Source organism: Vipera berus (genome assembly GCF_964194415.1).
Source record: "Vipera berus genome assembly, chromosome: 3".
NCBI lineage: Eukaryota > Metazoa > Chordata > Lepidosauria > Squamata > Viperidae > Vipera > Vipera berus.
In genome coordinates this window covers 28,571,770-28,598,168 of record NC_138204.1, presented here as the reverse complement: position 1 = coordinate 28,598,168, position 26,399 = coordinate 28,571,770, and the positions used below count along the sequence as shown (strand labels likewise).

General features: G+C 36.7%; 1 protein-coding gene across 1 annotated transcript in view; it reads right to left on the bottom strand.

Moving 5' to 3' along the window:
* The window catches only part of PTPRT (protein tyrosine phosphatase receptor type T), a gene marked incomplete at both ends in the record, with an annotated part of 698,891 nt that overhangs the window by 385,703 nt on the left and 286,789 nt on the right, over nt 1-26,399 (bottom strand). The window contains 4 exons of the mRNA XM_081322609.1: nt 4,640-4,814; nt 6,427-6,542; nt 13,378-13,459; nt 16,925-17,196. Coding sequence (XP_081178735.1) covers nt 4,640-4,814; nt 6,427-6,542; nt 13,378-13,459; nt 16,925-17,196 — 645 coding nt within the window. The remainder of the gene's footprint in view (nt 1-4,639; nt 4,815-6,426; nt 6,543-13,377; nt 13,460-16,924; nt 17,197-26,399) is intronic.

Here is a 26,399-nt window from a genome sequence, read left to right as displayed (position 1 = left end):
TCGGGGGCAGTCCTAAGCTCCACAGGCAGCTGGTTCCAAAGGGCAGGTGCACCCACAGAGAAGGCCCTCCTCCTGGGTGTTATCCGCCGGCAGTCTTTTACCAGCAGCACCCTGAGAAGGCCCTCCCTGTGGGAGCGCACAGGATGAAGGGAACTTGATGCTGGCAGCAGGTGTTCCCTCAAATATCCCGGACCCAAGCCATTTAGGGCTTTATAGGTCATCACCAGCACCTTGAATCTCACCTGGAGGGCAACCGGAAGCCAATGCAGCTTGTGGAGTAGAGGTGTGATGTTTTATCTCAACCATTCCTTTTAATGTAGTCATAAATTACCAGAATTCAAACAAGTATATTATCAATTTACTTCATATTTATGTAACATTAAATATGACAGCAGCAAAGTTAAATTTTTACTCATTCAAGACTTCATTTCAGTATTCCTGTGCAGAACCATACAGAGAAAGGAAAAAAATGGACCCAAAACAAAACAAGCTTTGCAGTGAGAAGTGAACATAGTTTTATTGCAAAATCAATGTTAGGTCAAGGGAGTTTGTCAAAGTTTATAACAATATTTTGTACCATGTACTTTATATGGCCAATGAAGACAGAGGAGAGATTTTTATTGGAGCAACTTCTACAGGTAACAATGTGAAAATCTGAAAGTGTCTATTCCAAGAACAATTAAACCGAAATAAAAACTCTCATATTTATTTTTGCTCTTTTATAGCTTCTAAGTATGCATTAACTGAAAGACATTACACAATAGCATATTTCACAATTATATAATCCTTCATTGAACTTTCCCAATAACAATGTGGATTATGTATTTATTTATATATTTATTTTTATTTGCTTATTCAATTTCTACAGTCACCCATATGTAACTCTGTGCAGCTCACAACAATCAAAACAACTGGAATGATACACACATTGAAATTTAAATGAATAATAAAAATAGAAAAATATTGTATTTCCTTAGAGATGAACATATTCATTGTGCTACTTTACTTCTTTAGTTGCATGATGTAATTTTCCTAAATTATAGATAGGCAGGCATGTATGAAACATGTTTGTCTCTAGAGTTAATTGAAATGCAATTAGCCAATCAATGAAATGCATGCATTTATCACAGAGATTTGAATGAATTCATTCTAATGTGGAAAACATATGTCCTTTGACTTTTTTAGATTTGACTCTGTCTCATCTAATTAGAGGTATGCAAATGTTTACTATCAAATATTCTGAGTTGGAAAACTTAAAAACTGACTCATTTAAGCATGGAATTATTATTACTTTTGTGTGTTCTGGGAGCATCATAACACAGCTCTGTTTGTAGCAAAATGCTCAGGGCAGGCCATTTTGTGCCAAAACAGCAGGCTTCCACTCATATGTAAAAGTTACACAATGAAACAATATGTGCTCCATTAATCTGAGGCAGTAAATATGAATGCACAAACACTGATATTGAATCAATTTAGTGCTCTTTTACTCTTTATTGTTTTTACCATTACAAAATCACTTAGCCATCTTTTGGGAAATTGCATTGCCTTTGTTATTGGTTCCTTGTCTGGCAGCATATTCTTCTTTCAGAAATTTTGTTTTGAGCACATGATACAAATGAAGTAAACAAATTAAATCAAATAAAAATAATTAAGCCATTAACATGTGTTTAGTGGATTTACAATCTTTTTTTTTAAAGGATGGCTTCAGGTTTTTATATTTGGTGTAATTGTCAGTATTTTGGCATCTACATTCATTCTGCATAACTTTTGTTTCCCCTTAGTCAGATAGATTTCTCCTCTGGGATGCTTTTTGAAATGGAATTTTTGTCATAGACTGGCAGAAGACAAGGCACATCTTCAATCCCATATACCTTTCTGAATTCAAACCCAAGTTTTAGGCTTGTGTTCATTAGGCTTAGCAATTAGCTACTTAGCTGAGCTGGGATTCAGGTACTGAATTGTATAACCAATCCAGAATAGAACAGAATAACAGATTTGAAAGAGATCTTGGAGGTATTTTAGTCCAATCCTCTGATCACACTAAAGATTCTATACTATTTCAGACAAATGGCTGTCCAGTCTCTTTTTAAAAGCTCCCAGTGATGGAGTACCCACAACTTCTGAAAGTAAGCCATTCCACTGATTAATTGTTCTCACTGTCAATAATTCAATAAAAATCATTTTGGGAATGAAGCTTTCCAAATTGACTTCATTTTAGCTGCTGGAAAATGCTGCAAATTTGATAGTGTCCAGACTAAATTATGCAGAACTTTTGAGAAGCACTGATCCATAATACTTCAAAAGAACATCAACAGCTCATTAAGTTAACCTCATAAGAGGCTGTCATACATTTATCTTATCAGTTGAAAACAAAAAAAAATAATAGGAGTCAACAACCAAAGTTTATCTTCATTACCTCACCATCCCTTTATTTCCAACATTGTCTTGTTTGGGTCACTCATTAGTGTTTACACCTTGAATTACAATATAACAGCCACTGTAATATTTATGTTTTATTTATCCAGCTATAGATTTCTTTTGCTATTCAGAAAAGTTGGCTTTTCTTCTTTCACACATGCTCCATGAATGGTTTTAAGCAATTTTAAATTCACAGTATTCAGTTTAAAAGTGATAGCAATAGCACTTAAACTTGAATAGAATAGAATAGAATAGAATAGAATAGAATAGAATAGAATAGAATAGAATAGAATAGAATAGAATAGAATAGAATAGAATAGAATAGAATAGAATATTTTTATTTTTTTATTTATTTTAATTCCATTTATATCCCGCCCTTCTCCGAAGACTCAGGGCGGCTTACAAGCTTAGCAGTAGCCTTCATTCTATGTATATGCCTGCTTATTAGGGCTTTTACACACACCCCAAGTGGCATTATTACAAAGTCAGCTTAATTGCCCCCAACAATCTGGGTCCTCATTTTACCTACCTCGGAAGGATGGAAGGCTGAGTCAACCTTGAGCCTGGTGGGATGCGAACCTGCACTAATTTGCAGGCAGCTGGTGTTACTTAAGGAGGCATTAGCCCACTGCTCCACCAAGGCTCTTTATTGTCATTGTGTAACTCACAACAAAATTAAGTATAATGAAGTATAATTAATATACCACTTCATAGACCTTTACACCACTCTCTAAGCCAGGGGTGTCAAACTGCTGTCCCGCAGGCCTGATGCGTCACGTGGAAGCCGCACCCACCCCGTTGCCAGAAATGGAGAAAAAGCTCCAATATGACACATGATGTCACATGAGGTCACAAGTTTGACATGTCTGTTCTAAGCAGTTTACAGGGTCAGCATATTGCCCCCAACAATCTGGATCCTTGTTTTACCAACCTTGGAAGGATGGAAAACTGAGTCAAAACTTGAGCCAGTCAGAATCAAACTCCTAGCAGTCAGCAGAATTAGTCTGCAATACTGAATTCTAACCACTGCACCACCACGGCTTACATGATCACATGATGTGACTAGCTATAGAGTCTTCAGTCTTCTTTGAGTGTGTATATATGATTATTATCCTTATATGTTGTTAATGTTCTAAATTGTATGAATAATTGAAATGCATAATCATACCAAAATAAACATTTTTTCAATGATTTGACAGTGTGCAACTAAAATGTCAATATTAGAGTATGGATCCCATCAAAACTATGATTCTGGGGAAAAAAACTTAGAAAAGGAACTTTTAGTAATGAAAACATAAATGCACATGAAAATGCAATGAATTATTTGCACCAACCTTTTGAGGAATGGGGTAAATCATAGAAAAATGATTAAAAATGCACTGTTGATAAATTGGGAAGGGGAGAGAATTGAAGCCAAGGGAAATTCATGAATAATTCTTCATTCACAAAAATTATGGGAATAACAATGAGATTAGAATACAAATCTTAATTTTAGGGAATGAAGTATTAGAATTTAAGGATTCATTGGATGCTGTTTTGTTCTTCTTTTTCTCTTCGCCTCCAAAACCGAAGACTAAGACTAAGATTTCTAGTCCAAGCTGAATAGCGGATTCCAATTTTTTTACAGCATAAATAGAATCTAATACTTCTTAAGAATTTTGTATCTTTTAATATTGAACTAGTATTAGACTAAATTGTCTTCAAATTCCAGAATAACATTTAATACATCTTCCACATTCATTTGTGATTGTCTCAGACACTACAATTCTGACAGAAATTCTGAAAACAGGAATTAACTTTGCAATAGATTTATGAATTATTAGTTACCAGAAGAGTAGCTATGTGAACAGAAAAGTTGTATGATATATAATACATCTGTCACATAAATATATTTCATAAAACATGATCCATGAAAGCTTTATGAATGCAACATGTGGTAGGAATACTCAAAACTGTTTGAAGATTTTTCTTATCTTTGTTATGAGCAATATCATAAAAGTACAACTTCAATTTATGTTATTAAAGCCATACCGTTTTTAAAAATACAAGTTTGATTTTAATTTTTACTACTATTTTTTAAAATTTTATCAATATTTAATAAATTAATAATTTATTAATTATTGTTGTAAATAATTGTATAATAATCTTTACTGCTTTATTTTTCTTCATGTCAAGTGACTAGAATTCATGGATAAAAACCGAACTAGCATTTGTCACTTACCTTTCACTATTAATTCTGCATAGTTTGAAACTCCTGAACCACCATCAGAACGGATTACACATCGGTATTTACTGATACTGCGTTGGGATGTATCAGCTACACTGACAGTAGCAGAAAACCGTCTATGATTGACAACTCTGGTGACCATTAATGCTGTGTCTCTTCCATTCCACTGCTGCCACACAAAGAGAGGAGAAAAGTCTAAGTAAGTATAACATGTTCATGAAAAGAGTATCCCTAACTCATGTTAATTTCCTTCTCTGAAATTTCCTCCCAAATGAATTACTTAAGCTTAGTGTGTGTATTGCTAAAATTCCAGTTTAGATCAAGAGCACTGGGTACTACATATTTTACCACCTATCAACTACATGAATAGTTGTTTTTTAGGAACAGAAGCCAGTTGGGTGATTTGAGGTCAGTTACTTCCTCTCTCAGTCTTAAGAGAAGGAAATCAAAACAACAGCTCTCTGCCAACCTACACTGGATTAGCCTACTAGATTATGGTTTATAACTTTAATTGAAGAGACATTCATCCTGCAGTGGATTGAGTCAAGCTGATAATAGACTGCAGCACAGCATTGTTCTATTATAAAAGCTATCAATAAGAAAAGGTTGGATTTGTAGAAATGTAAGATTCTGAAATGTGTGTCACTTATAGGGATTCAAAGGTCACCTAGTGGGTAAGATATATGATTTCATTTTCTTCCTAACAGTGTAAAGTGACTCATGTGTCCCATTTGTAGATATTAGCCCAAGATCAAAAACTCATTGGATATAATAAAAGTATGCAGGCTGCACTATCCAGCCATATATTACACTGAATTTTGGTTCAACAGATACTGTGGTCTCGCATAGCCTCATGGCAGATGAAAGAATTGTAACAACCACCTTCATTTCTTTTTTAAAAAAATGCTTATTTATTCTGTTTTCTTTTTCAACATAGATGCTAGCCGTGATTTTTTTTAAAAAAAACCCTGGTATATATGTTGTTTATCTCAAGGACAAACAGATAACACAGATGATTGGCAGGGTATATTTGTGCTAGGTTTAGAGACTGCTTATCAGAGGCAATTTATTCAGCTGAAACAATAGCACAGTCAGTTCTTCAGAGTTAAGCTGGCAGTTCTGCTCTGTATTGGTAGTAGTAAGAAGCACAAACATCTTTGAGAAGATAGTAGCTGAGATTGAGCTACTTTACAATTTCAACAAAAGGTGTGATTGAGAATGACTAGGATCAGAATGTAGATTAATAAAGTAGTATGAATGAAATAAATTACGTATGCAAATAAAACGTAGAAGTAATTAAAAAGTCTTCAAGTGGAAATGAAGTAAGGCATCCTGAAATTTCTTCACATTGATCCCATCCCATTCATTTGAAAGATCAGCTTTTAGTGTCTTGCTTGTTTCTTTTTCTTTTACAGCCTCAAAATCAAATCTCTAATTCTGCTAATTTTGATTTTTTTTCCAACAGGAGTATAAGAAACATTTGGTTTCTTATATACGTAAATAGGAAGAAATACAGTAAATAAATGCTTGGGGTTGTATAATATTTCTTATAATGTTAAACATTTAGCTGCTTAAGATATTAAGCATATTCCACTGAATAATTTTTCAGGCCATAAGTTTAAACCCTGTTTTACATGTTTCAGAATGTTCTCTTACTGAAAGGGAAATGATGAAAGTATTACACAGAAATTTTCCACTGGATACAGAATATCTATTTGTTCATAGATGAGAACTATGGTTTGAAACTTCTAAAGAATATAAAGGATCCATTGTGCTTTTACCTGTAGCCACAATTTGTCATGCTGAGACCACTTGCCTCCTGCAATGCACTGGAATGTTGCATTCTGCCCAACATTAACCTCCACATTTTGCAGCCGCAAGAAGTGAGGAGCTTTTCCTAACAAAAAGACAAAATATTACCAGGATAGAGCATCACAATGCATAATGATAGCAGAAATAGAATGAGAATCTTTCTTTCTTTCTTTCTTTCTTTCTTTCTTTCTTTCTTTCTTTCTTTCTTTCTTTCTTTCTTTCTTTCTTTCTCCGAGTTTCTCACAGAATATATAACCTAGCAAAGCAACGCTAAGCCTGCCTTTTGGTTTTCTTTTTTCAAATGCAGACTGTCTTTGCTGTTCTGGCTAAGGAGATAAAAAGAAACACAATGACCACCTTGGCACAAACAGTATACAATAAATAAATTTCTATAACAAAAAAAATTCAACATGTCCCAAGACTACATTTCAATTAATATTTAGTGGAAGCAAAAAGCAAATGCCCTGTGTAGAAAGATGAGCAAATAATGTTTGTTTAAAAAAGGCAGATATGAAAGAGTAAAACTTTTAGAACTACAATTAGTGATTAGTAACAATAAATAATAACATTAAATTAGTTTAAAATTAACAAGATGAGAAGGAAGGGAGCAAGATGCATCCCTGGGAGGGGGGTTATATCTAGTTCATTAGCCGTTTTCATAATAATTTATTCCAGCCAAAAGGCAGGCTTAGCATTGGCTAGTTGGCAGAACCAAGTCTTCAGGTCCTTTCAGAAGGCTGAAAGGATGGGTGCAGGTCTCACCTCAGAGGCACGATTCTCCAAACAGCAGCAGCCATTCAGAAAAGGCTTTTCTCCTGGACCTCACCAATCAGAATGCCTTGACCTTCTGGTGATGGATGATCTCACCCACAGCTTCATGTAGATGTTTAAAAGGAATGGAGAGAATACTGAGCCCTGCAGCACACCACCAAGGGCTCAGTACTCTCTCCACTTCAGCTCTGGGCTGGACCTCTCACTCCCTATCAATATCAATAAGGACCTGCCTGGGACAAAGGAGCCAAAGCAGAACAAACTACACTGCCCAACCTCAAACCCTGCAACCAACCCAAAAGAATACCATAGTCAAGGAGAACAAGGATGGATGCATTACACAGAAGATAGGAGCAAAAATATTCTATTTTTAATAGAATATTTCTATTTCTATTATTCTACCAGTTATCTTAGGGACAATAATCCAGAACCAAAGAATCACATCTCTAAGTTTCAATGTCATACAGCTTGAAGCTTTAACTCATGAGCAAGCAAATTAGTAATAATAGCAACAATTTGTTAAAATTTTATGCCACCCAACTCTCAATGACTCTGGGTGGCTCACAATAAAGAAATCCAATAACATGAATACTACAGATAAAAGATGGCAAACGCAATGCAGCAAGGAGTCTCATTCTCCCTTGCTAAAGATCTAGGAAAAGAGCCAGGTTTTCATAGCTCTTCTAAATCACAGCAGATAAGGAGCCATCTGGATCCTGGATGGCACAGTTTACATCATGGCCCAGATAAAAAGGAGAACCCTGGCCACCTTTCATGCTGGAGCTTGGCTTCCAGAATATCTCCAATATTGGGTTGCTTGTTTTTTCATAATGTCTCTGGCATTTCAAATATATAATCAAAAGAAATGATTTTTGTATGTCAAAATCCTTTTTCTTTTCCATTCATTGTATAAATACAATGCATGGATGTTATTAGCTGATGTTGCCAACTATTAGAATATGTTTGGATCTATGCTATAGCTGCATTGCAGAGGCAAAGAATTCAAGAAATTTTAACTACAAAAGTTCCATTTCAGAAAATTTATCCATTTATCCAGTAGCAAATAATATGCTAAGCCACAGCATTAAACAGTAACTGATTATTTTAGAATGCACTAAAAGTGGAATCGGAGATCTCTGATCAAGATTTCTTTCAGATTTTAGCAATCATAGAATCCAGTCATGACCACACTTTTAATTTTTGTAACCCATTTATATTTTTAAATTAAAATCATTGTTTTTTTGCTTCAGATAGCAAAATAAACATCCATAGTAAGGGAAAACTAGCTAGTAACTGTCCATAACATATATTGTATTCCTGAAGAACTACATCCAGTCAATCAAGTTAAATAGTGCTATTCCATCCTTTTTAACTGGTCACTAATTTATCCATGTCAAAATGTATTGATGTACTAGCTCTTGGCTGAGGCAGGGTCATAGATCTGTCATTTTAAGTGGAGAGCCCTGATACAAAGCAATACTGCCTTAATATATTTACAGCAAACAATTTTGACAGTTAATATCTTATGTTCTCTCCAACTTCAGTGTATGGACCTGGTTAACTGGCAATAATTCTGCTATTTTCAATACTCTGGCACTTCTGAATTGGAACAAAAGAAAGCATTTACTAATAAGAACAATTTTGCATTTGTCCTTCCTCAGCTTGAGTCCTGCTGTGCGGAACCGCTGAAGGACGGCTTTGAGCTGCCTTGCCAGGACTCAGTGGACTCTCCGGCAATGAGTATATCATCAAAATAAGGGCATACCCCTGGAATACCCTTGATCATATGCTCAATTACTCCCTGGAAGATTCCTGGGGCTACACTAACCCCAAATTGGAGGTGCTTGACCTTAAAAGCCCCCCTATGTGTCACAATTGTTTGTGCGGCTGCTGTGGCCTCATCCACTGGTAACTGCTGATAGGCCTGTGCCAAATCTAACTTAGCAAACATGCTACCCCCTTGCAGCAATGCCAAAATGTGGCTAACAACCAGCACCGGGTACATGTGCTGCTGCAGTGCCTGGTTAATGGTGCACTTGAAATCAGCGTAAATCCTGATCTCCCTATTGGCCTTAAGTGGCATAACAATAGGAGTTTCCCACTCCCCACCATCTACTGGCTGTAGTACCCCCTGACTGACCAGCTTGTCCAGCTCTGCATCAATTTTGTGCTTTAACGCAAAAGGAACATGATGGGGCTTGACCCTAATTGGAGTTACGGAGGAATCAAGCTTAAAGGCTATAGGAGGGCCCTTGTACTCTCTCAGGCTTGTGTCTAAAACATCTGCAAATTCCTTACATACTGATGCCAAGTTCTCCGCTTGTGTCCGGTGACTTCCGGTTACTTGAATGCCCAGTGCATCAAACCAATCAAGCCCAATGAGGCTTGTTCTCTGGCCCTCCACTACAATGACATCTAGGACCCCAAAAACCCATTGAATTTTATGGTCAAAGTGGCCTCAGCCTTGATGGCTACTTGGGAATTCTGGAAGTCCATTAAAATAATATCAGATGGCCAAAGTTTGGCCCATCTTTTGCTGTGGCTGCACACGAACTAGAAGATCTCAAGGGAAATAATGGATACAGCTGAACCAGTGTCCAGTTCCATTCTGCAAGGAACGCCTTGCAGCTCAACTGGTAGTAAAAGTTTTTGTTTGAGGGGGTGTCGACCTCCTGTGTGGCAGACACTCCTACAGCTGGAGCAGAACTCTACTCTATGCTGCCCCGGGGCTCCAGTACCTCTCCTGAATGACTTGTCTGGTTGGCGGTCGTTCTGGCGACCTCTACTGACAGCTGCAATGTGGCCAGATTTCCCACAGGCCCAACACATGGCTGTCCTGAATCTGCAGTCTGCTCATTGATGGTGCCCTCCACAGCCCAAACATCTTAGGAAGGGAACTGCCTTTTCAGGGGGTCTCTGTTCCTTGTCTTGATGTTACTGAATCTTGTTGACTTCATGGTCAGAGTTGACGTCTTTTCATTGCTCAGTGTCCTCATGGTGGACGGCTTCTGCGTGTGGTGTGCTTTTGCTCAGTGTCCTCATGGTGGACGGCTTCTGCGTGTGGTGTGCAATGTCTTCATGGCCCCAGTGGCAGCTTTGTCTGCCATGACCTCTTTCAAAGCTTATTGGAGTGAGAGTCTCCTTCACAAAACATTTTTGTTGGAGCTCCCTACTCCTGAGTCCACAGACAAGACGGTCTCGAAGTCTTTCTTCCAAGTCCGTGAACTGACAAAGACATGATGCTTGTCTCAATGCTGCGATGAACTCCATGGCCATCTTGCCAGGTTGTTGTTCTCGCTGTTCGAAGCAATGCCTCCATGCTATCACCGACAGCTTCGGTTGAAAATTGTCGCTGAGCCATTTCTTCAGGACTCCATCTGTGCCAGTGCAACCAAGTTCTCAGCGATGTCAAACGTTGCAGACCTGCACACACAGAGGAGTGTTGTGGCCTTCATTCCACCTTTGTCACCAGTGTTGTGTAGTCGGTTCATTGCAGGTAATAAGTGAGATGAAGGTTCCAAACAGTAACATGCTTTATTGCAGTCAAGCAGAACAGAACTGAAACAGTGGTTGCTGCACAGCTATTTATATGGTTGGCCACTAGGCGGCAGCCAATAGATTTGAAGGAAGCCATTCTTGCCCTAAATCTACCAATGATAGTCCTGGAGACAACAAGTCTGGCTTAGTCAGTAGCCGTTACACATACAGACCAATGAGCAACTGTTAATGCAGCATTTGAACAGACACGTGAATCAGTACAAGCAAAAAACCTCAATACATTACAGAAAGAGAGCAAATTGGGCATAGAAATAAGATTATTGCTTTAAATAAAAAAATCATGCTATGTGAACAGAAGCACTTTGAAGTCAAATTTTCAATCTTCTACAGAATTTTGAACTGTACATATTTCTGAAATACAAACTAAGCTCATTTTAATTAGTTTCATATTTTTTTCTATAACAAGATATAAGAAGAATAAGAACAGCCATTTTGAAACAACTGAGAGAGATTTGTTTATGCTAATTTGAGTGGAAAGAACTCAACAGACTAATAGGGCTATTGTTATGTTCCCAATCTTTTTATGCACTACTAGTATATGTACGGACTGCTTATTCTTACATTTAAAACTCATGTTTAAAATACCACCTCATGTTCCTTTTTGCAATAATTTCAGTTATAATTATCATATCATATCATATCACAGTTGCATTTAAGTATATCAGGAAATCATGGAGACAAAGCCTGTGGGAGAAAAAAGGTTCCAGGTGTTTGGTAAGCATTCATAAAACACTGAATTACCAGTTTATCGATATCCTTCCTATAAAGATCAGACTGATGCTTAAATTTACTAGCAGGGAATAGAACAGTCAGATTACCACAACTTTCTCAGTACATATTTTGAGGAAGATTATAACACAGGTAGCCCATTAAATGTTTTGCACTAGGATGGCCAAGATACTGTATATGAATTTACTGAAACTTATGATTCACTATGCCATGATTTTCCAAGAATATTCTGATAATTCTTGAAGGTGAGCAAACTTCTTCATCACACATTAATAATGAGATTAAAATGCACTGATTAGATGAAAGCTTTGGAACCAATTTAGAGCAGTTTGATTCAAGAGTTCCAGCGTCATTTTGCAAGAGTAAAAATACATTCACAGTTGATTTGCATTATTTACATGACTCTGTAGATGAGGCTATTCATCATTTTGTCCTTTCAGTAACAACCCTTATAACACAGAATCACCATGAGTGAGTTGAGCGGCCACAAAATTTTCTTAAATAAATAATAAACACAGCAATAATTGTAGCAAACTGTGATAATGCCAACATGGCTACATTCACATGGTAACATCATCTCATAAATGTCACTATTTTACACTGATGTTTCAACATCTGACCCCAGATGCATAAGTCAAAACATTTCTATGATGACATTGTCACAGATTTCCAACATTTATCCATTCAGAGATACCTACACTGAAAAAATAAGTTGGAGCAAGGTTGCATGGCCCAAAGTGACTCAAAAAATTAACTCTGGTAAATTTTCTGGAATTTATCTAAAAATCTATACTTAATTTCTCCTATTGGTGGGACTAAAAATGCTTTAGTCTGCCTACTTTGTCCTAATTATTAAGCTCTCCACAGAAATAAAAAAAAGTCAGATAATTCCCATGTTCATACAAAATAGCCTAAATTCAAATTCAAATTCATACTGTGTCAGTTTGTTCTTTGTTATTATAAACTGGGTGTCTTTAATGTCAATTTGATATAGATTCCTAATTGATATAGATTCCTAATTGAATTCTTTTAAAATAAATCTGAATAGAACAGCTGAAAGATATACAGTAGCCTAGGAAATACATCAAAACAATCTTTGACTTATTTCTCTATTTCACAGTATGAATCATTTGCTTTGAGACACACACACACACACACACACACACACACACATATATATATATATATATATATATATATATATATATATATATATATATATATATATATATATATATATATATATATATATATATATATATATATATATATATATATATATATATATATATATATATATATATATATATATATATATATATATATATATATATATATATATATATATATATATATATATATATATATATATATATATATACATACAGTGCTTTTTTTGTAAAAGAAAAAGGTGCCGGAACTCACATATGTTATACAACCATTTCTTTAAAGAAAAACACTCCAGGTCTTTTTTTTCCAGTGTGAATATTGCACTAATTTGCTTAGTTGTGTTCATGAAGTTTCTCCTCCCTACCCCAACTTTCTCTCTTTAAGTTAATTCTATAGGGAATCACTAAAACCCTGTAATTTCTCTCCCTTCAATGGTCCTAACAATCAGGGCTTTATTCCCCTTTAATAATGGTTTAAAATTTTGGCACTTGCTGCACATTTGAAGCAGCTTTGCTTGTTGTACAACTTGAGAAATTATGTATTTATTCAGGGTTGATTGCTTCTACTCCGCAAGCATTTGGAATAGATAAAAGAAAATGTTTCAGAACTGACTAAATTGGGTAAATTACTCATTTGAACATGAAATGCATGGCTATGGTTAGGAGGGAAAGTGGGGGGAAAGAGATGCTTACTGCATGGATGAGCAAGGACTCTGACTTCATCCACAGCTATGTACCCGGGGTGCCCCTTCAAGGAAACCGATTCAAATATGACCTGAAATGCATAGGGGACAACAAATTGATTAAGTAAACAATTGAAAAGTATACAGAAATCATCTCTCTAACATACTTAAGCACAAAGCATTCAGATTCTGAAAAAAATACTTTCAGTTAGTTCTTGTTTAACAATCACAATTGGGACAGTAACTCAGTTGTTAAGCAAAGTGATTGCTAAGTGAAACCACAACTATGTTTATTTCAGCTTTGCTTTACAGACCTGTGAAGGTCAGAAATGCAAGGATTGGTCATAACCACTGTAATTGAATGGTGACTAAACAAGGCAGTTGCTAAACAAGGACTACCTGCATTCCACAGAGCAACCCACCTGTGCTCAGATTTACTTATGTAGATATATACATAAAATCCCTTTCAAAAGTCTCTTCTAAAAAGTGCATGTATGCATGCATGTACAATACTATACATTAAAAATTGGTATTAGCAATAAATATAATCATGCAACCAGTTATATCTTAATTAAGCTCTAGAACTATGATGGCAGAAAAAAAAATATATTATAGAATGGGTTAATGACCAGACAATAATGGTTAAAAAGAATGCACTACAGAAGAAACCTGAAAAGTAAGCATGTACAAGATGTTATCAAGATGCTCCAAGGCAAGTTATGAAAGGATATAGAAACCTTGAAAATATTTGTTTTCTAATAAGATTCTTCAACACCCTATGGTTATGGAACGGTTATAGAAAACATCTTGATAAGATTGCTAACTATCAGAGGTTAACAAATGATAAGGAAAAAATATGTGAGGCAATCAAGATGATGCATTGCATACAATATATATATATATATATATATATATATATATATATATATATATATATATATATATATATATATATATGTGTGTGTGTGTGTGTGTGTGTGTGTGTGTGTGTGTGTGTGTGTGTGTATGTGTGTGTGTGTGTGTTTGTGTGTGTGTGTGTGTGTAAATTTTAGATTGCTAACAAATAATTAAAGGGATCTAAAATTTACACAAATATGAGCTGTCACTGTTGTGACTACTGCCTGTCGATGGCCTTCGGTTAGACTGAAACAGGAAATAAAGATTTGTCACATGTTTGGGGCCTAGCAAGGTAATCTAAATAGTTAACAAGCATTTACATAGATAGATAGATAGATAGATAGATAGATAGATAGATAGATAGATAGATAGATAGATAGATAGATAGAGATAGAGATAGAGATAGAGATAGAGATAGAGATAGAGATAGAGATAGAGATAGAGATAGAGATAGAGATAGAGATAGAGATAGAGATAGAGATAGAGATAGAGATAGAGATATATAGATATATGTTAAGAATTTGTCAAGGCTTTTTGAATGCAGCTTGCTAATTAACTCTTTCTTTCCTGCTTTGGCCTGACTCAAGGCTTATCCACAGGATATAGTCAACTTATGACAGCTCATTATTTGTGTAAATTATTCAAATTGCTAATAAAGAATTTGGGAGGCTGAGATGATCATTTCGAACTTATTATGTTCTCATCAGTCAGTCATACCCTTTATCTGAGATTCGATATATATATATATATATATATATATATATATATATATATATATATATATATATATATATATATATATATATATATATATATAGAGAGAGAGAGAGAGAGAGAGAGAGAGAGAGAGAGCTGGAGATAAGAGACATCTGAAATGTCATTTTTGATTCCATCAAGATTCATCCTGAAAGGCACTCCAAGGTGATTTCCTATGCTCTTTCATTGCCTGACAACAAGTAGGATCTTTCATATGTAAGAACTAAAAGATGGATGTTCATATGTTGCTAGAATAAAGCTTTAAAAACTGCCACTAATCTAGAAGTTTTAGATAGTGTTGTTGGATAGTCCTAATTCTGCAACAGAGGACATACAAATGAAAACTGAATCGGTTGAGAGCAATATTAAGAAAACCGTGGTTGGATGGAGTTGCTGAGATCCACAAAAAGAAAAAAAGTGAGAAATTTAAAGCATACATGAAGCAATGTATAGACATGGCAGAAACAACAATGTTTTCTGAACCATTTTAGTGTTGTGAAGGGTCTTCAGTGCTCTCTGAATTCTGAGCTGTTTTCTTGCAAACATTTCATTACCCAAAGTCATTACCCACATAATCAGTGCTAAAATCAATGCATTTAGTGTCAACTAGCTCTACCTGTATTTATTTTTATCTCATGTTTTTAATTTTGGGGGCACACTATTTCCTACTTCTTTTTGGGGATCTACATAGCATTACCCTGAAAAATTTATCTTGCACAGTGAGTGATTAATACATATGTATGTGTATATGGATACACACACACTCACTCACATACATACATTTTTCAGGTTGTTCCAAATGATTTATATAAAAGACAGTATTAGTCATTGTGATTTTGGCATCTCTCAAACAAATGGCTCAGTCATAACACAATTATCTAATTTGTTGTCTAATTTCTCTCTCTGAGAGAGAGAGAAAAAAATCATAGAGCAATTTGGAGATTTTATTTTTTTAAAAACAACAACAGATATCTCATTTCTTTAGGGGTAATCTTCAAAAGTCATTCCAAAAGTAGGCATATTCAAAACAAGATTTGGGATAATCTCTGTCCATTTTTTTCTGCTCCTCAATTTCCCTAGGTGCCACTTTTCCTTCAGTCATATGACCATGGTTACCGATGAAAAAGAATGGTAAATAATATTCAAGAAGCATGCTGAATATAAGAGAAAAAATATCTATTGTGATTGAATATGCTTGACTATCCAAGGTTACAAGAACTTAGCACCACCTGTCATATTTACTGCTTAGGTTCCTAATGGATGGATAAAAAAATACCTCATTTCAATTTAATGTAATGTACACAGAGCCTGAGATTGGTCTGATACTCTGTATGGCAAGGAAAAACAGATTTTAGCTGTCATGATGTTAGGATACATTCATATATTTTATTTGTGAATTGTGGTCATTTTAGTTAATTTTCTTATTATTATTCCTACACAAATGAAGGCAAATATAGTGTCCCAGGATAATGTTGCAAAATGCAGTCTGGGTCAGTCGCTGGCATCAGAGGTTTAGTCTTCTGAGCTTTGGGCTCCAGCACAAGTCTGAAAGCTCAGAAGATTAAACCTCAGGTCCCAGTGACAGAATCTAGATTGGATTCTGCATTTATTACCATCCTTATCCTCCTCCTCCAAGATCCCCAAGGAGTAGGTTGTGATGCAGAAATGCCACTAAAGAAGATTGGACTAAAATTAGTTGTTTATTGTTGGTGGATGCAGTTCATTTAACAGAAAATATTTTACCCCTTTCTCACCTCCAATTGCAAAACTGAAAAAAAATAATAATAATAAAGTAAAACCCAATAGAAAATGAGCAATTTGCTAATCTCTTAAAAAAGCCACAGTGGCTCACAGGCTGCAGGTTGCCTATCAATATGGTAAAAGAAAAGAAATCTCAAGTGTACCTGATAAAAGTGCGGCCAGAAAGTACTGATAGCCAGCTCTGCTTTCACCCAACCTTCTGTAACAAGCCCAGAGACGTTCCAGATAGGGTTGCCTTGAGGTCCACCATTCACTTTCACATAAACATTCAAGGATCCAGGACTGGAACGGTCACGACTGGACAAGTAGTAATGGAAATCAATGCAGTGTGTGTCGTTTTCCTTCAGTGTTGGTAAAAGCAAGTGGGCCTTTTGCCCAGATGCCCTCCCAGAACTATTCACCATCATGAAGGAGCCTAAAAAGAAAAGAAAAGAAAAAAAGAAAAGATCAGTAGTTCCTTTTCCTGATATTACAACTAAATTAATTAAAGAGTCAATAATTCTAAATAATCAGGCCAACAATCAGAACCCCAGATAGTTGTTAGTTTTCTCAGATCTATTACTATTATTATAATTGTTTTCTGGGAGAAAAGAAAAACATCAAAATTCCAGGAATACTTTTGTATCCACTGCTTGCATCATCAGCTAAAGGGGACAATTTATTATTATTTTAAAATTTTTCCACCTTGGATTTCAAACTGTCTGACAGGAAAATATTGACTTCAGACATGAAGAGCATATCATATTTCCTTTCCGCTCTACTGAAGTTACGCTATCAGACCCTTTTGTTTGCATATGCAAACACTATTAAGCTGTCTGCTCTTGCAACATGTCCATATTATATAGATTACAATATATCAAGAATCCTACAATTTGGGAGGTCAGTTAAATTTTTGGAAAAACCACTGAATTGTATTAGGCAGAGTTTTCAAAATGCTTCAGTGGCATCGCTATTCACACTGCTCTCATCTACAAGATAGAAAACTGGTAATGGTAGAAGAACCATCTTTACTAAGGAGCCTAACTATAAGGTGAGAAATAAAGTCCAGAATTTAAAACTACTCTTTGGAATCCTCATTTTTCTGCTTCAACAGCTTTTCAGACAGAAACTGATAAGACTCGGGGACTATGAGTCAGAGTGGTTCAACTCCAAATTCACACATTTGTTCCTGTGAAAAATAATTAAATGCACAGCAAATCACCTCTATACTCTTTACCAAAAAAAGGTCCATGTAGTTAGCAGAACTGAGATAAACTCAATAAAAGTGTTATCTTTTAAAACTGAGAATACATTAAAAAAAGTTTCACTCATATATGCTTACAGTCTAAGCAAATAAAAAATTGTGCCAAAATAAATAAACTAACAAAACACCACAACCACATACATATTTACCCACATTTTGTTTGACTTCAGAAAAAAATAAATTTTATATTATAAGTTATTTTACAAGTTTGATGCATGATTTCTACAATCAACTTATTTCCATCATATGTCTACTTCACACATGGAGTCAATCTCCACCAGTGATATAAACTGTCATCTGGAAACATTACTATGGTGATAAAACACTAATATGAGAGGGTTGGTATTCCTAAAGCAATGGCTGGGTGATTGTATAAATCACTTGCATGGAAGACATCATGGACCTTTTGTGCTATTTGCTGTAGTTGCTGACTGGACAGTTCAATAAATAACCAACTAACCCTGAGATTAGCAATCTAAGCAATTGCCTGGATCCTTGCTCCTAAATTATCCTTGTTGGAGGGAAAAAAGTGTTCCACAGTTTGCTAGTAGAAATTCTTTCTAAGACTTGATAAATCCAGAGACTTCAAACTATTCAATGTAATCTAAGCAGCATACTTTATTCATTCATTTATTTGTCTGCCAACCTTGTAAAACACAACTCTATATGGCTCATAACAATAATCAGGGCTTTTTTTCTCATAGAAGGCTCAGAACGGAGTTCCGGCACCTTTTTTGGATGGAACCTTGTAGGGTAGGCAAGGCAGGTTGTATGACATGTGTGAGTTCCGGCACCTTTTTCTTTTACAAAAAAAGCACTGACAATAATAAAAACCAAAACAACCAGGAACTTAACCTACCATTGCCATTCAATCAATCAATCAATCAATCCATGTAATAGATTCCTATATCCAACCAGATGACAACACTTAAGGGATGGACCCTGGAATGTGCCGACTCTATTTAACCTAGGCAGATATCCTGGGGGAGAGACAAACAACCTGACCCTATACCCTGTATGCCCAGCACTCTCAATCTGGATGCATTCAAAGGAAGCCTAACTATCAAATGATAGTTGGGCTTTATTTGGACAAAACATGTCAACTCTAATCTTTACCCTAACTATATGTCTTTTTGTGCAAGTTAAAGAAGCACTTCTCCTTTGTTGCTGATGCTCTCTTTGCAGGGGCTGTCATTTAAATAAATATTGAGTTAGAAGTAAGGCCCTTTGAAATGAATGGAAGATATGCTTCAGCAGTATTAGAATAGAATAGAGCAGGAAAGGATCTTGGAGGTCTTCTAGTCCAGCCCCCTGTTGAAGCAGGAGAACCTATACCATCTCAAACAAGTGACTGTCTAGCCTCTTTTAAAAAATTTCCAGTGATGGAGCACCCATAATTTCTGGGGGCAAGCTATTCCACTGGTTAATTGTCCTCACTGTCAGGAAGTTTCTCCTTAATTCCAGGTTGCTTTTCTCTTTGATCAGTTTCCCACCATTGTTTCTTGTCCTGCCCTCTGGTGCCTTGATTAATAACATGACCCCCTCTTCTTTGTGGCAGCCCCTCAAGTACTGGAATATTGCTATCATGTCTCCTCTATTTCTTCTTTCTTTAGACTAGCCAAGCCCAAGTCCTGCAGCCATTCTTCATATGTTTTAGTCTCCAGGCCTTTGATTATCTTAGTTGCTCTTCTCTGATTTTTTTTCCAAACTGTCAACATCTCTTTGTGATATGATGACTAAAACTGGCTGCAATATTCCAGGTGTGGTTTTACTAGGGTTTTATAAAGCAGTACTAATACCTCATGTGGTCTTGATTCTATGCCTCCATTTATACAACCCAGGATTGTATTAACTTTTTTGGCTGCTGCTGCATACTGCTGACTCATGATCATCCACTAGGACTAGAAGATCCCTCTCACTGTTTTGGTCTTGCCCAATCAGTACTTGTACCTTTGATTTTTCCTGCCTAAATGTAAAACTTTGCTTTTTTCCACAATTGAAACTCATTTTGTTGGATAGGGCCCATTGTTCAAGTTTGTCGATATCTTTTTGGATGCTGAGTTTGTCTTCTGGGGTGTTGGCTACTCCTGCCAGTTTGGTGTCATCTGCAAATTTGATGAGTTCCCCTTCAATTCCCTCATGAAGATACTGAAGAGTACTGAGCCTAAGACAGAACTTTGTGGTACCCCACTGCTTTACTTCTCTCCATGTGGATGTAGTGCCATTGAGGACTATTCATTAAGTATGGTTTGCTAGCCAGCTACAGATCCATCTGGTGGTGATGTTGTCTATTCCACCTTTTTCTAGCTTACCAAAGAGTAGGTTGTGGTCTAATAAATGCTCTGGATTGCAGATAAAGTGTGGACAAACTATTGTAATGCTGCCAGCCATTTAATTACTTGCTTAGGGCAAGACTCTTCAAATTTTCTGTATAAGGTAGGATTCAGTAATAGAAACATGCCCTGGGTTTTGGGAACACAATATAGATAGACAAACTGTCCTTCCTATATGAAAGATACAATTCTGTGCATGCATACATAGAGGGAAATTGAGTTCTGTGAAGCTTCTTCATTTATGAAAAGTCCTTCTTGCTCTCCTTGGATTTACCTCTGTGGAAGTCAGGTGCCCAGTCTCTTTGGCAGCCAAAGCCAAATACTCATAGAGGGAAATCCTGCAGAAGCAGCATGAGTGCAGCAGTTTCATGTGGCTAAGAACCTGACTAAATCACAGATCCTCACTACATCATCAGCATGGTTGAAGAAGATAAAAATAATTTGTATGGCAAAATAAATATTGGGGGGAAAAGAGTGGGAGGAAAGACTCCTAAATTTGAATATATGTTGCTTACAATATAAACTTATGTTGAGGCAAAGGTAACATAAAAAATCATTTGTGAGGCATTGCCTTGATTATTAGAACATATTTCCATTTTTTCTCTAATTATCCCTTCACTATCTAACTGATTTTTGAAGTGCTGGAGCTTCTTAGACTTCAGTAAGGCATTTGACAAAGTAGACCACAACCTGCTGCTTAGTAAGCTAGAAAAAAGTGGGATAGACAACAACACCAGCATGTGGATATGTAGCTGGCTGACAAACCGTATTCAGCGAATAGTCCTCAATGGTACTATATGGAGAGAAGTAAGCAGTGGGGTATCATAAGGCTCCATCTTAGGCCCAGGACTCTCCCATACTGCATCTTCATTAATGACATAGATGAGGAAATAGAAGAGGAACTCATCAAATTTGCAGATGACACCAAACTGGCAGGAATAGCCAATACTCCAGAAGACATGCTCAGGATCCAAAAAGATTTTGACAGCCTTGAACAATGGGCCCTATCATACAAGATGATTAGGTAGGAAAAATCAAAGGTTTAAGTACAGATTAGGTGGGACCTGGCTCACAAACAGCAACTCTGAAAGGGACCTTGGATTTCTAGTGGACGATCACTTGACTATGAGCCAGCAGTGTGCAGCAGCAGCCAGAAAAGCTAATACAATCCTAGGTTGTATAAACAGAGGCATAGAATCAAGATCATGCAAGGTATTAGTACCACTTTAAAAAAAAAAAAACTAGTAAGACCACACCTGGAATACTGCAACCAATTTTGGTCACCACACTACAAAAAAGATGTTGAGACCTTGGAAAAAGTTCAGAGAAGAGCAATTAAGATGATCCAAGGCCTGGAGACTAAAACATACGAAGAATGGCTGCAGGACTTGGATTTGGCTAATCTAAAGAAAAGAAGAAATAGGGGTGACATGATAGCAGTATTCCAGTATTTGAGGGGCTTCCACAAAGAAGAGGGGGGTCACATTATTCTCCAAAGCAACAGAGGGCAGGACAAGAAACAATGGTTGGAAACTTATCAGAGACAAGCAACCTGGATTTAAGGAGAAACTTCCTGACAGTGAGGACAATTAACCAGTGGAACAGCTTGCCTTCAGAAATCGTGGGCACTCTATGACTGGAGATTTTTAAGAGACTGGACAGTCACTTGTCTGAGATGGTATAGGTTCTCCTGCTTGATAAGAGGGCTGGATTAGAAGACCTCCAAGGTCCCTTCCAGCTGTTTTCTATTCTATTCTTCTCTGTCTTTTCCTCTCTTTTTTTCTTTCTCAATCTGCCTGAATCTTTCTTTCTTTTCCTCTGCTGTTTTCCCATTCTTCATCTTTTCCTTCTGGAGAATTGTTCAATAAAACACTTTTTTTTCATCATTTCTATAAAAAATACCATTTGAGCTATGATTCCCATATTCCTGGCTTTCTTTTTCTTTCTTTCTTTCTTTCTTTCTTTCTTTCTTTCTTTCTTTCTTTCTTTCTTTCTTTCTTTCTTTCTTTCTTTCTTTCTTTCTTTCTTTCTTTCTTTCTTTCTTTCTTTCTTTCCTTTCTTTTCAAGGAATAGTCAGGTGAAAATGCAGGGTCTGGGTCATGATGGGTATCACAGTATATGCTATTGATGTGCTAGATTGAAGCAAACATTGGGTAAGGCTACAGGCTAAGCTTGATGGAATATGATTCTCTTTCCTTATCTTTTTATGTCACCTTTTCTCTTTTACTTTCTGATTCCATTTTTTTTATCACCCTTCACATCCTGGGAGCTATAGAGGAAGAAATAGATTATGCCTGCCTAGGATCTGAACTTACCATTTATAAAGAGTTTTTGAAATTAGATCAAGAGCCACATGAAGTTCATTAAGGCATCCAGGGTTCACAAGGAGTTTAATTCACAAACACAGACAATTCAGACTTATATTATATATCTGGAGAAACACAACTGCTTTTTATCTATTTAGAACATACTTTTCTAGAGGTGAAAGGTCCAAGGGAGCATTTGACCTAGAGGCAATAAAAAATAATCGTTGCATGAATTTATAGAAGTACCATTGGGGTCAGGAAGAAAATTAGACCTGTTGGCATTCCTGCAAAAAATATTCATACATATTTTCCCCAGTGGAATAGGATTGTAATACCATTATGCCACATGATGTAATAATAAAATAATTAAACCTTTGTAAAGCACGGAAGCTTATCTGCAGAGAATCCTTTCTATTTGTCCATCATTGCCCTTTGTTACTAACATTATAAAGGATTATGCATCAAAAATATTGAGAAATATTAGTTTTATTCTCTTTAAAGAGTCTGCTTTGGGTATGTCTGCAAACATGCCTTCAGGAAAATAAGCAACAAGTAATCACACATTGTGGGTAGGGGAATGAGAGAAGGAGAAAAAGGAAATATCCATTTCAGCAGTCACGCATAGCAATTTTTAATCAAATGCAACCCCTCTTGACATTCTCGTTCTGAGATTGCTGCCAAGTCATTTTACAGATATATTTCTCTGCTGGCCTTCTTGCAATTCACAGAAGATTGAGTTTGGAAAGCCTTGCCTTATTTTTAAGTTACTGATTTTCTCCCCTTTTCATTTTATGTGCTATGTTGTTATAGTGCAACAGACAAGTCACATAAACATTCTGATCATTTCTGCCCAATGTGCAGCCATACACATTGTATTTAGAGGGAAAGACTTTGGCAGCATTTTCGTAAATAACTTTTATGTTGTTGAACTGCTCATATGTATGTATATGTATTTGGCACATCTAATGGGTAATATTTATATAGACATACACACATGCATGCACATGTGCACACACACACACACACACACTTACCTTATAACAAAGGTACTCAGCCTCTAGTCCATGGCCCAGTACCAGGCCATGGCCCATTGGGAACTGAGCCATGCAAGTGGTGGGCGAGCCCACAAGCCCACAAAGCTCCATTTCTACAAAGAACAGGCACGTGTACAAAACCATTGCCCCCTCCCCTCCTGCCACTCCTACCAGTCCACAGAGCCAGAAAGTTTAGAGATCACTACCATATAATGTACACACAGAGAAGTTTGTGTGTGTGTGTGTGTGTGTGTGTGTGCACCACTAATCACATATGTCAAATACTGTCACTCTGAATCACCGTTTTGGGACTTGAAGACAGATAGGAAGATAATGTTTCTTCAGATGCCAGCATGTAACAAAGGTACTAGGAATATTGATACTGGAGACCGATAGGCAAATTTAGCCACTCATTAAGCTAGATGGGGAAAAAATGGCCTTGTGAGTACTGTCCTGTTCTCAAGGGGAAGACAGTAATGGCAGATCTAGGGCAATCTGAAACATTTATGAGCATTCCTATATTTTATTTCTGTGATGAATCAAATCATTGTTTTTATCCAACTGAGAAAAAGAATGAAAGAAAAGCTTTGAAATTATTTCTCCTCAGTATTTCCAGTGCTAGCAACACTGGGAAGCTTATGATAAGACAATTTTATCTTATCATTATTTCCTCTAAATTAAGCATTCATCCATCCATACTGCCATTTGCTATTTTTGCCTGAAAACAAATCATAGGCAATGAACTCTTAGAGGAAAACATATATACTGTATTTTGCATGCTGTGAAATGCTGAGGGTTCAGCACTTATTCATACAGACACCTAGGACATATGGTTTTGCAAACAGATGGGATATCAAGTCAAGTGTATTAAATGTGTTTTGATCAACAGGTTAACATAATTGATATCTTGCTATTTCTGCCAGTCTCACAAAGATTAAAAATATATTTTTATATGCTTAGATCAATCCAGATTAAATAGAGAGAAGAATTTTTTTAAAAAATATTGAAAATGACAAGGAGCATAATATGGCACTTGCACTGAGCATACAAATAAAAGTGGGGAATTAAACCATGAAGTACTCTCTAGATACACATAAATTTCATTTCCCCTCCTCCTTGGTGCCTAATGATGCCTTGATAAGCCTCCTATTATTAATGCATCTGCAACATATATCCTTTTTTCAGAACTGAAATCGTACTTGATAGCAGATGGCATCTATTGTGTTTACACAACATCACTTTATGATTGCATTTTCTCACATCTACAGTAAAAAAAGAGAGAAAGCCATAATTGAGTTTTTAATGGCTTTGCACACTGTTCATTAAGATTACATGAGGATGTTCTTACAGTTGACAGCTGAAGAAATGAGCTACCCAGAAGAAACTCTTGTGACCAGTTCAATATATGCTCATTTGAGACTTCCTCAACATCACCTTTCAGATGCTACTCAGGTTTAAAGCTAAATTATTGTGAACACCAGATGAACCAAGGTAAACTCATGATATTGCATGCTAAGTTACTCTGGAATTAAATACATGATTTACATCAACTTGCTATTGTGGGAAAATATTAATGGAGGGAAATAACCAGGGCTTTTTTTCTAAAAAAAAAAATGGTCCCGGAACTCTCATCTTGGCAGGCGCAGGAGGTGGGGGGAGTGGCACTGCTAGGGTCACGGGTGCAAGGGGTGTTGGTGGTGTGCTGCCCCCCCCTGGGCAAGAGCTGGTGCGGCTGATGCTGTGGGAGCAGCGGGGCCCGCTCTATATGGCGGGACTGCGTGGGGCAGGCGGCGGATGCAGTGCGGGCCAGGCAATGCAGGGCAGCCACTTAGGTGTGCAGGGTGAGGCGACGGTGGTGCAGGTCCAGCACCAGGTAGACCACCAGCCTGGCTGACATGGGTAAGCACAAGGAAGGAGTGCACATGGACTCAGCAGAACCCATTTCCCACTCCATGTCCTCTCTTATTTACCTAGTTAAGATGGTGTAGTTGGGCAGCAGGGAGGGGTGCAAAGTTCCTGCCTTTGCTGCAGACAACTTGCCTGTGCAACGTTTGTCAGCCAGGTCTTTTGGCATGCTCAGCAGCAAGCCAATAGGCCAGGCATAGGCAACCTTGGCTCTTTTATGACTCATGGACTTCAACTCCCAGAAGATGTTACATAACATAACATCAAGTGGAAGATGTTAAACTGTCCGTCTGTTTCTTTCCTTCCCAGAAATTGTATGAAATTAATGAGTCCTCCCTAAGCTCAGCTGATCAGCTTGTCCTGGAATGTTCTGCCAGAAAACAGAAGTTTGCACGTTGCAGTTGAGACATCTCATTTTAGATATATCACATATAACTGAAGTTTGTAATTAGCTGCGTGTGCATGTTCAACAAGTGTGATGTCTGTTACTGGAAGGAAAAAGCAATCCCTGCTGCGTTACTGATACCAGAGAAGCATTTGCATATATGCAGGTATCCTTAGGCTGCCATAGTTATGGATGAGAAATATTGGTTGCAAAGTTGGCATTTCTGGATGTAATACAGATATTTTGGACTTATTTTTGTTTTTTTGCATGTTTGATATTATTAAAAAGGCATATGCTACTGACTACGCTTATGCACATATGTAACATCTTTTGCTAGGTTGCTTGTCCAGAATGTGAAAAGTGAAAGATTGTGACTAAACAAAATTTTAATGTACAGATAATACCACCAGAA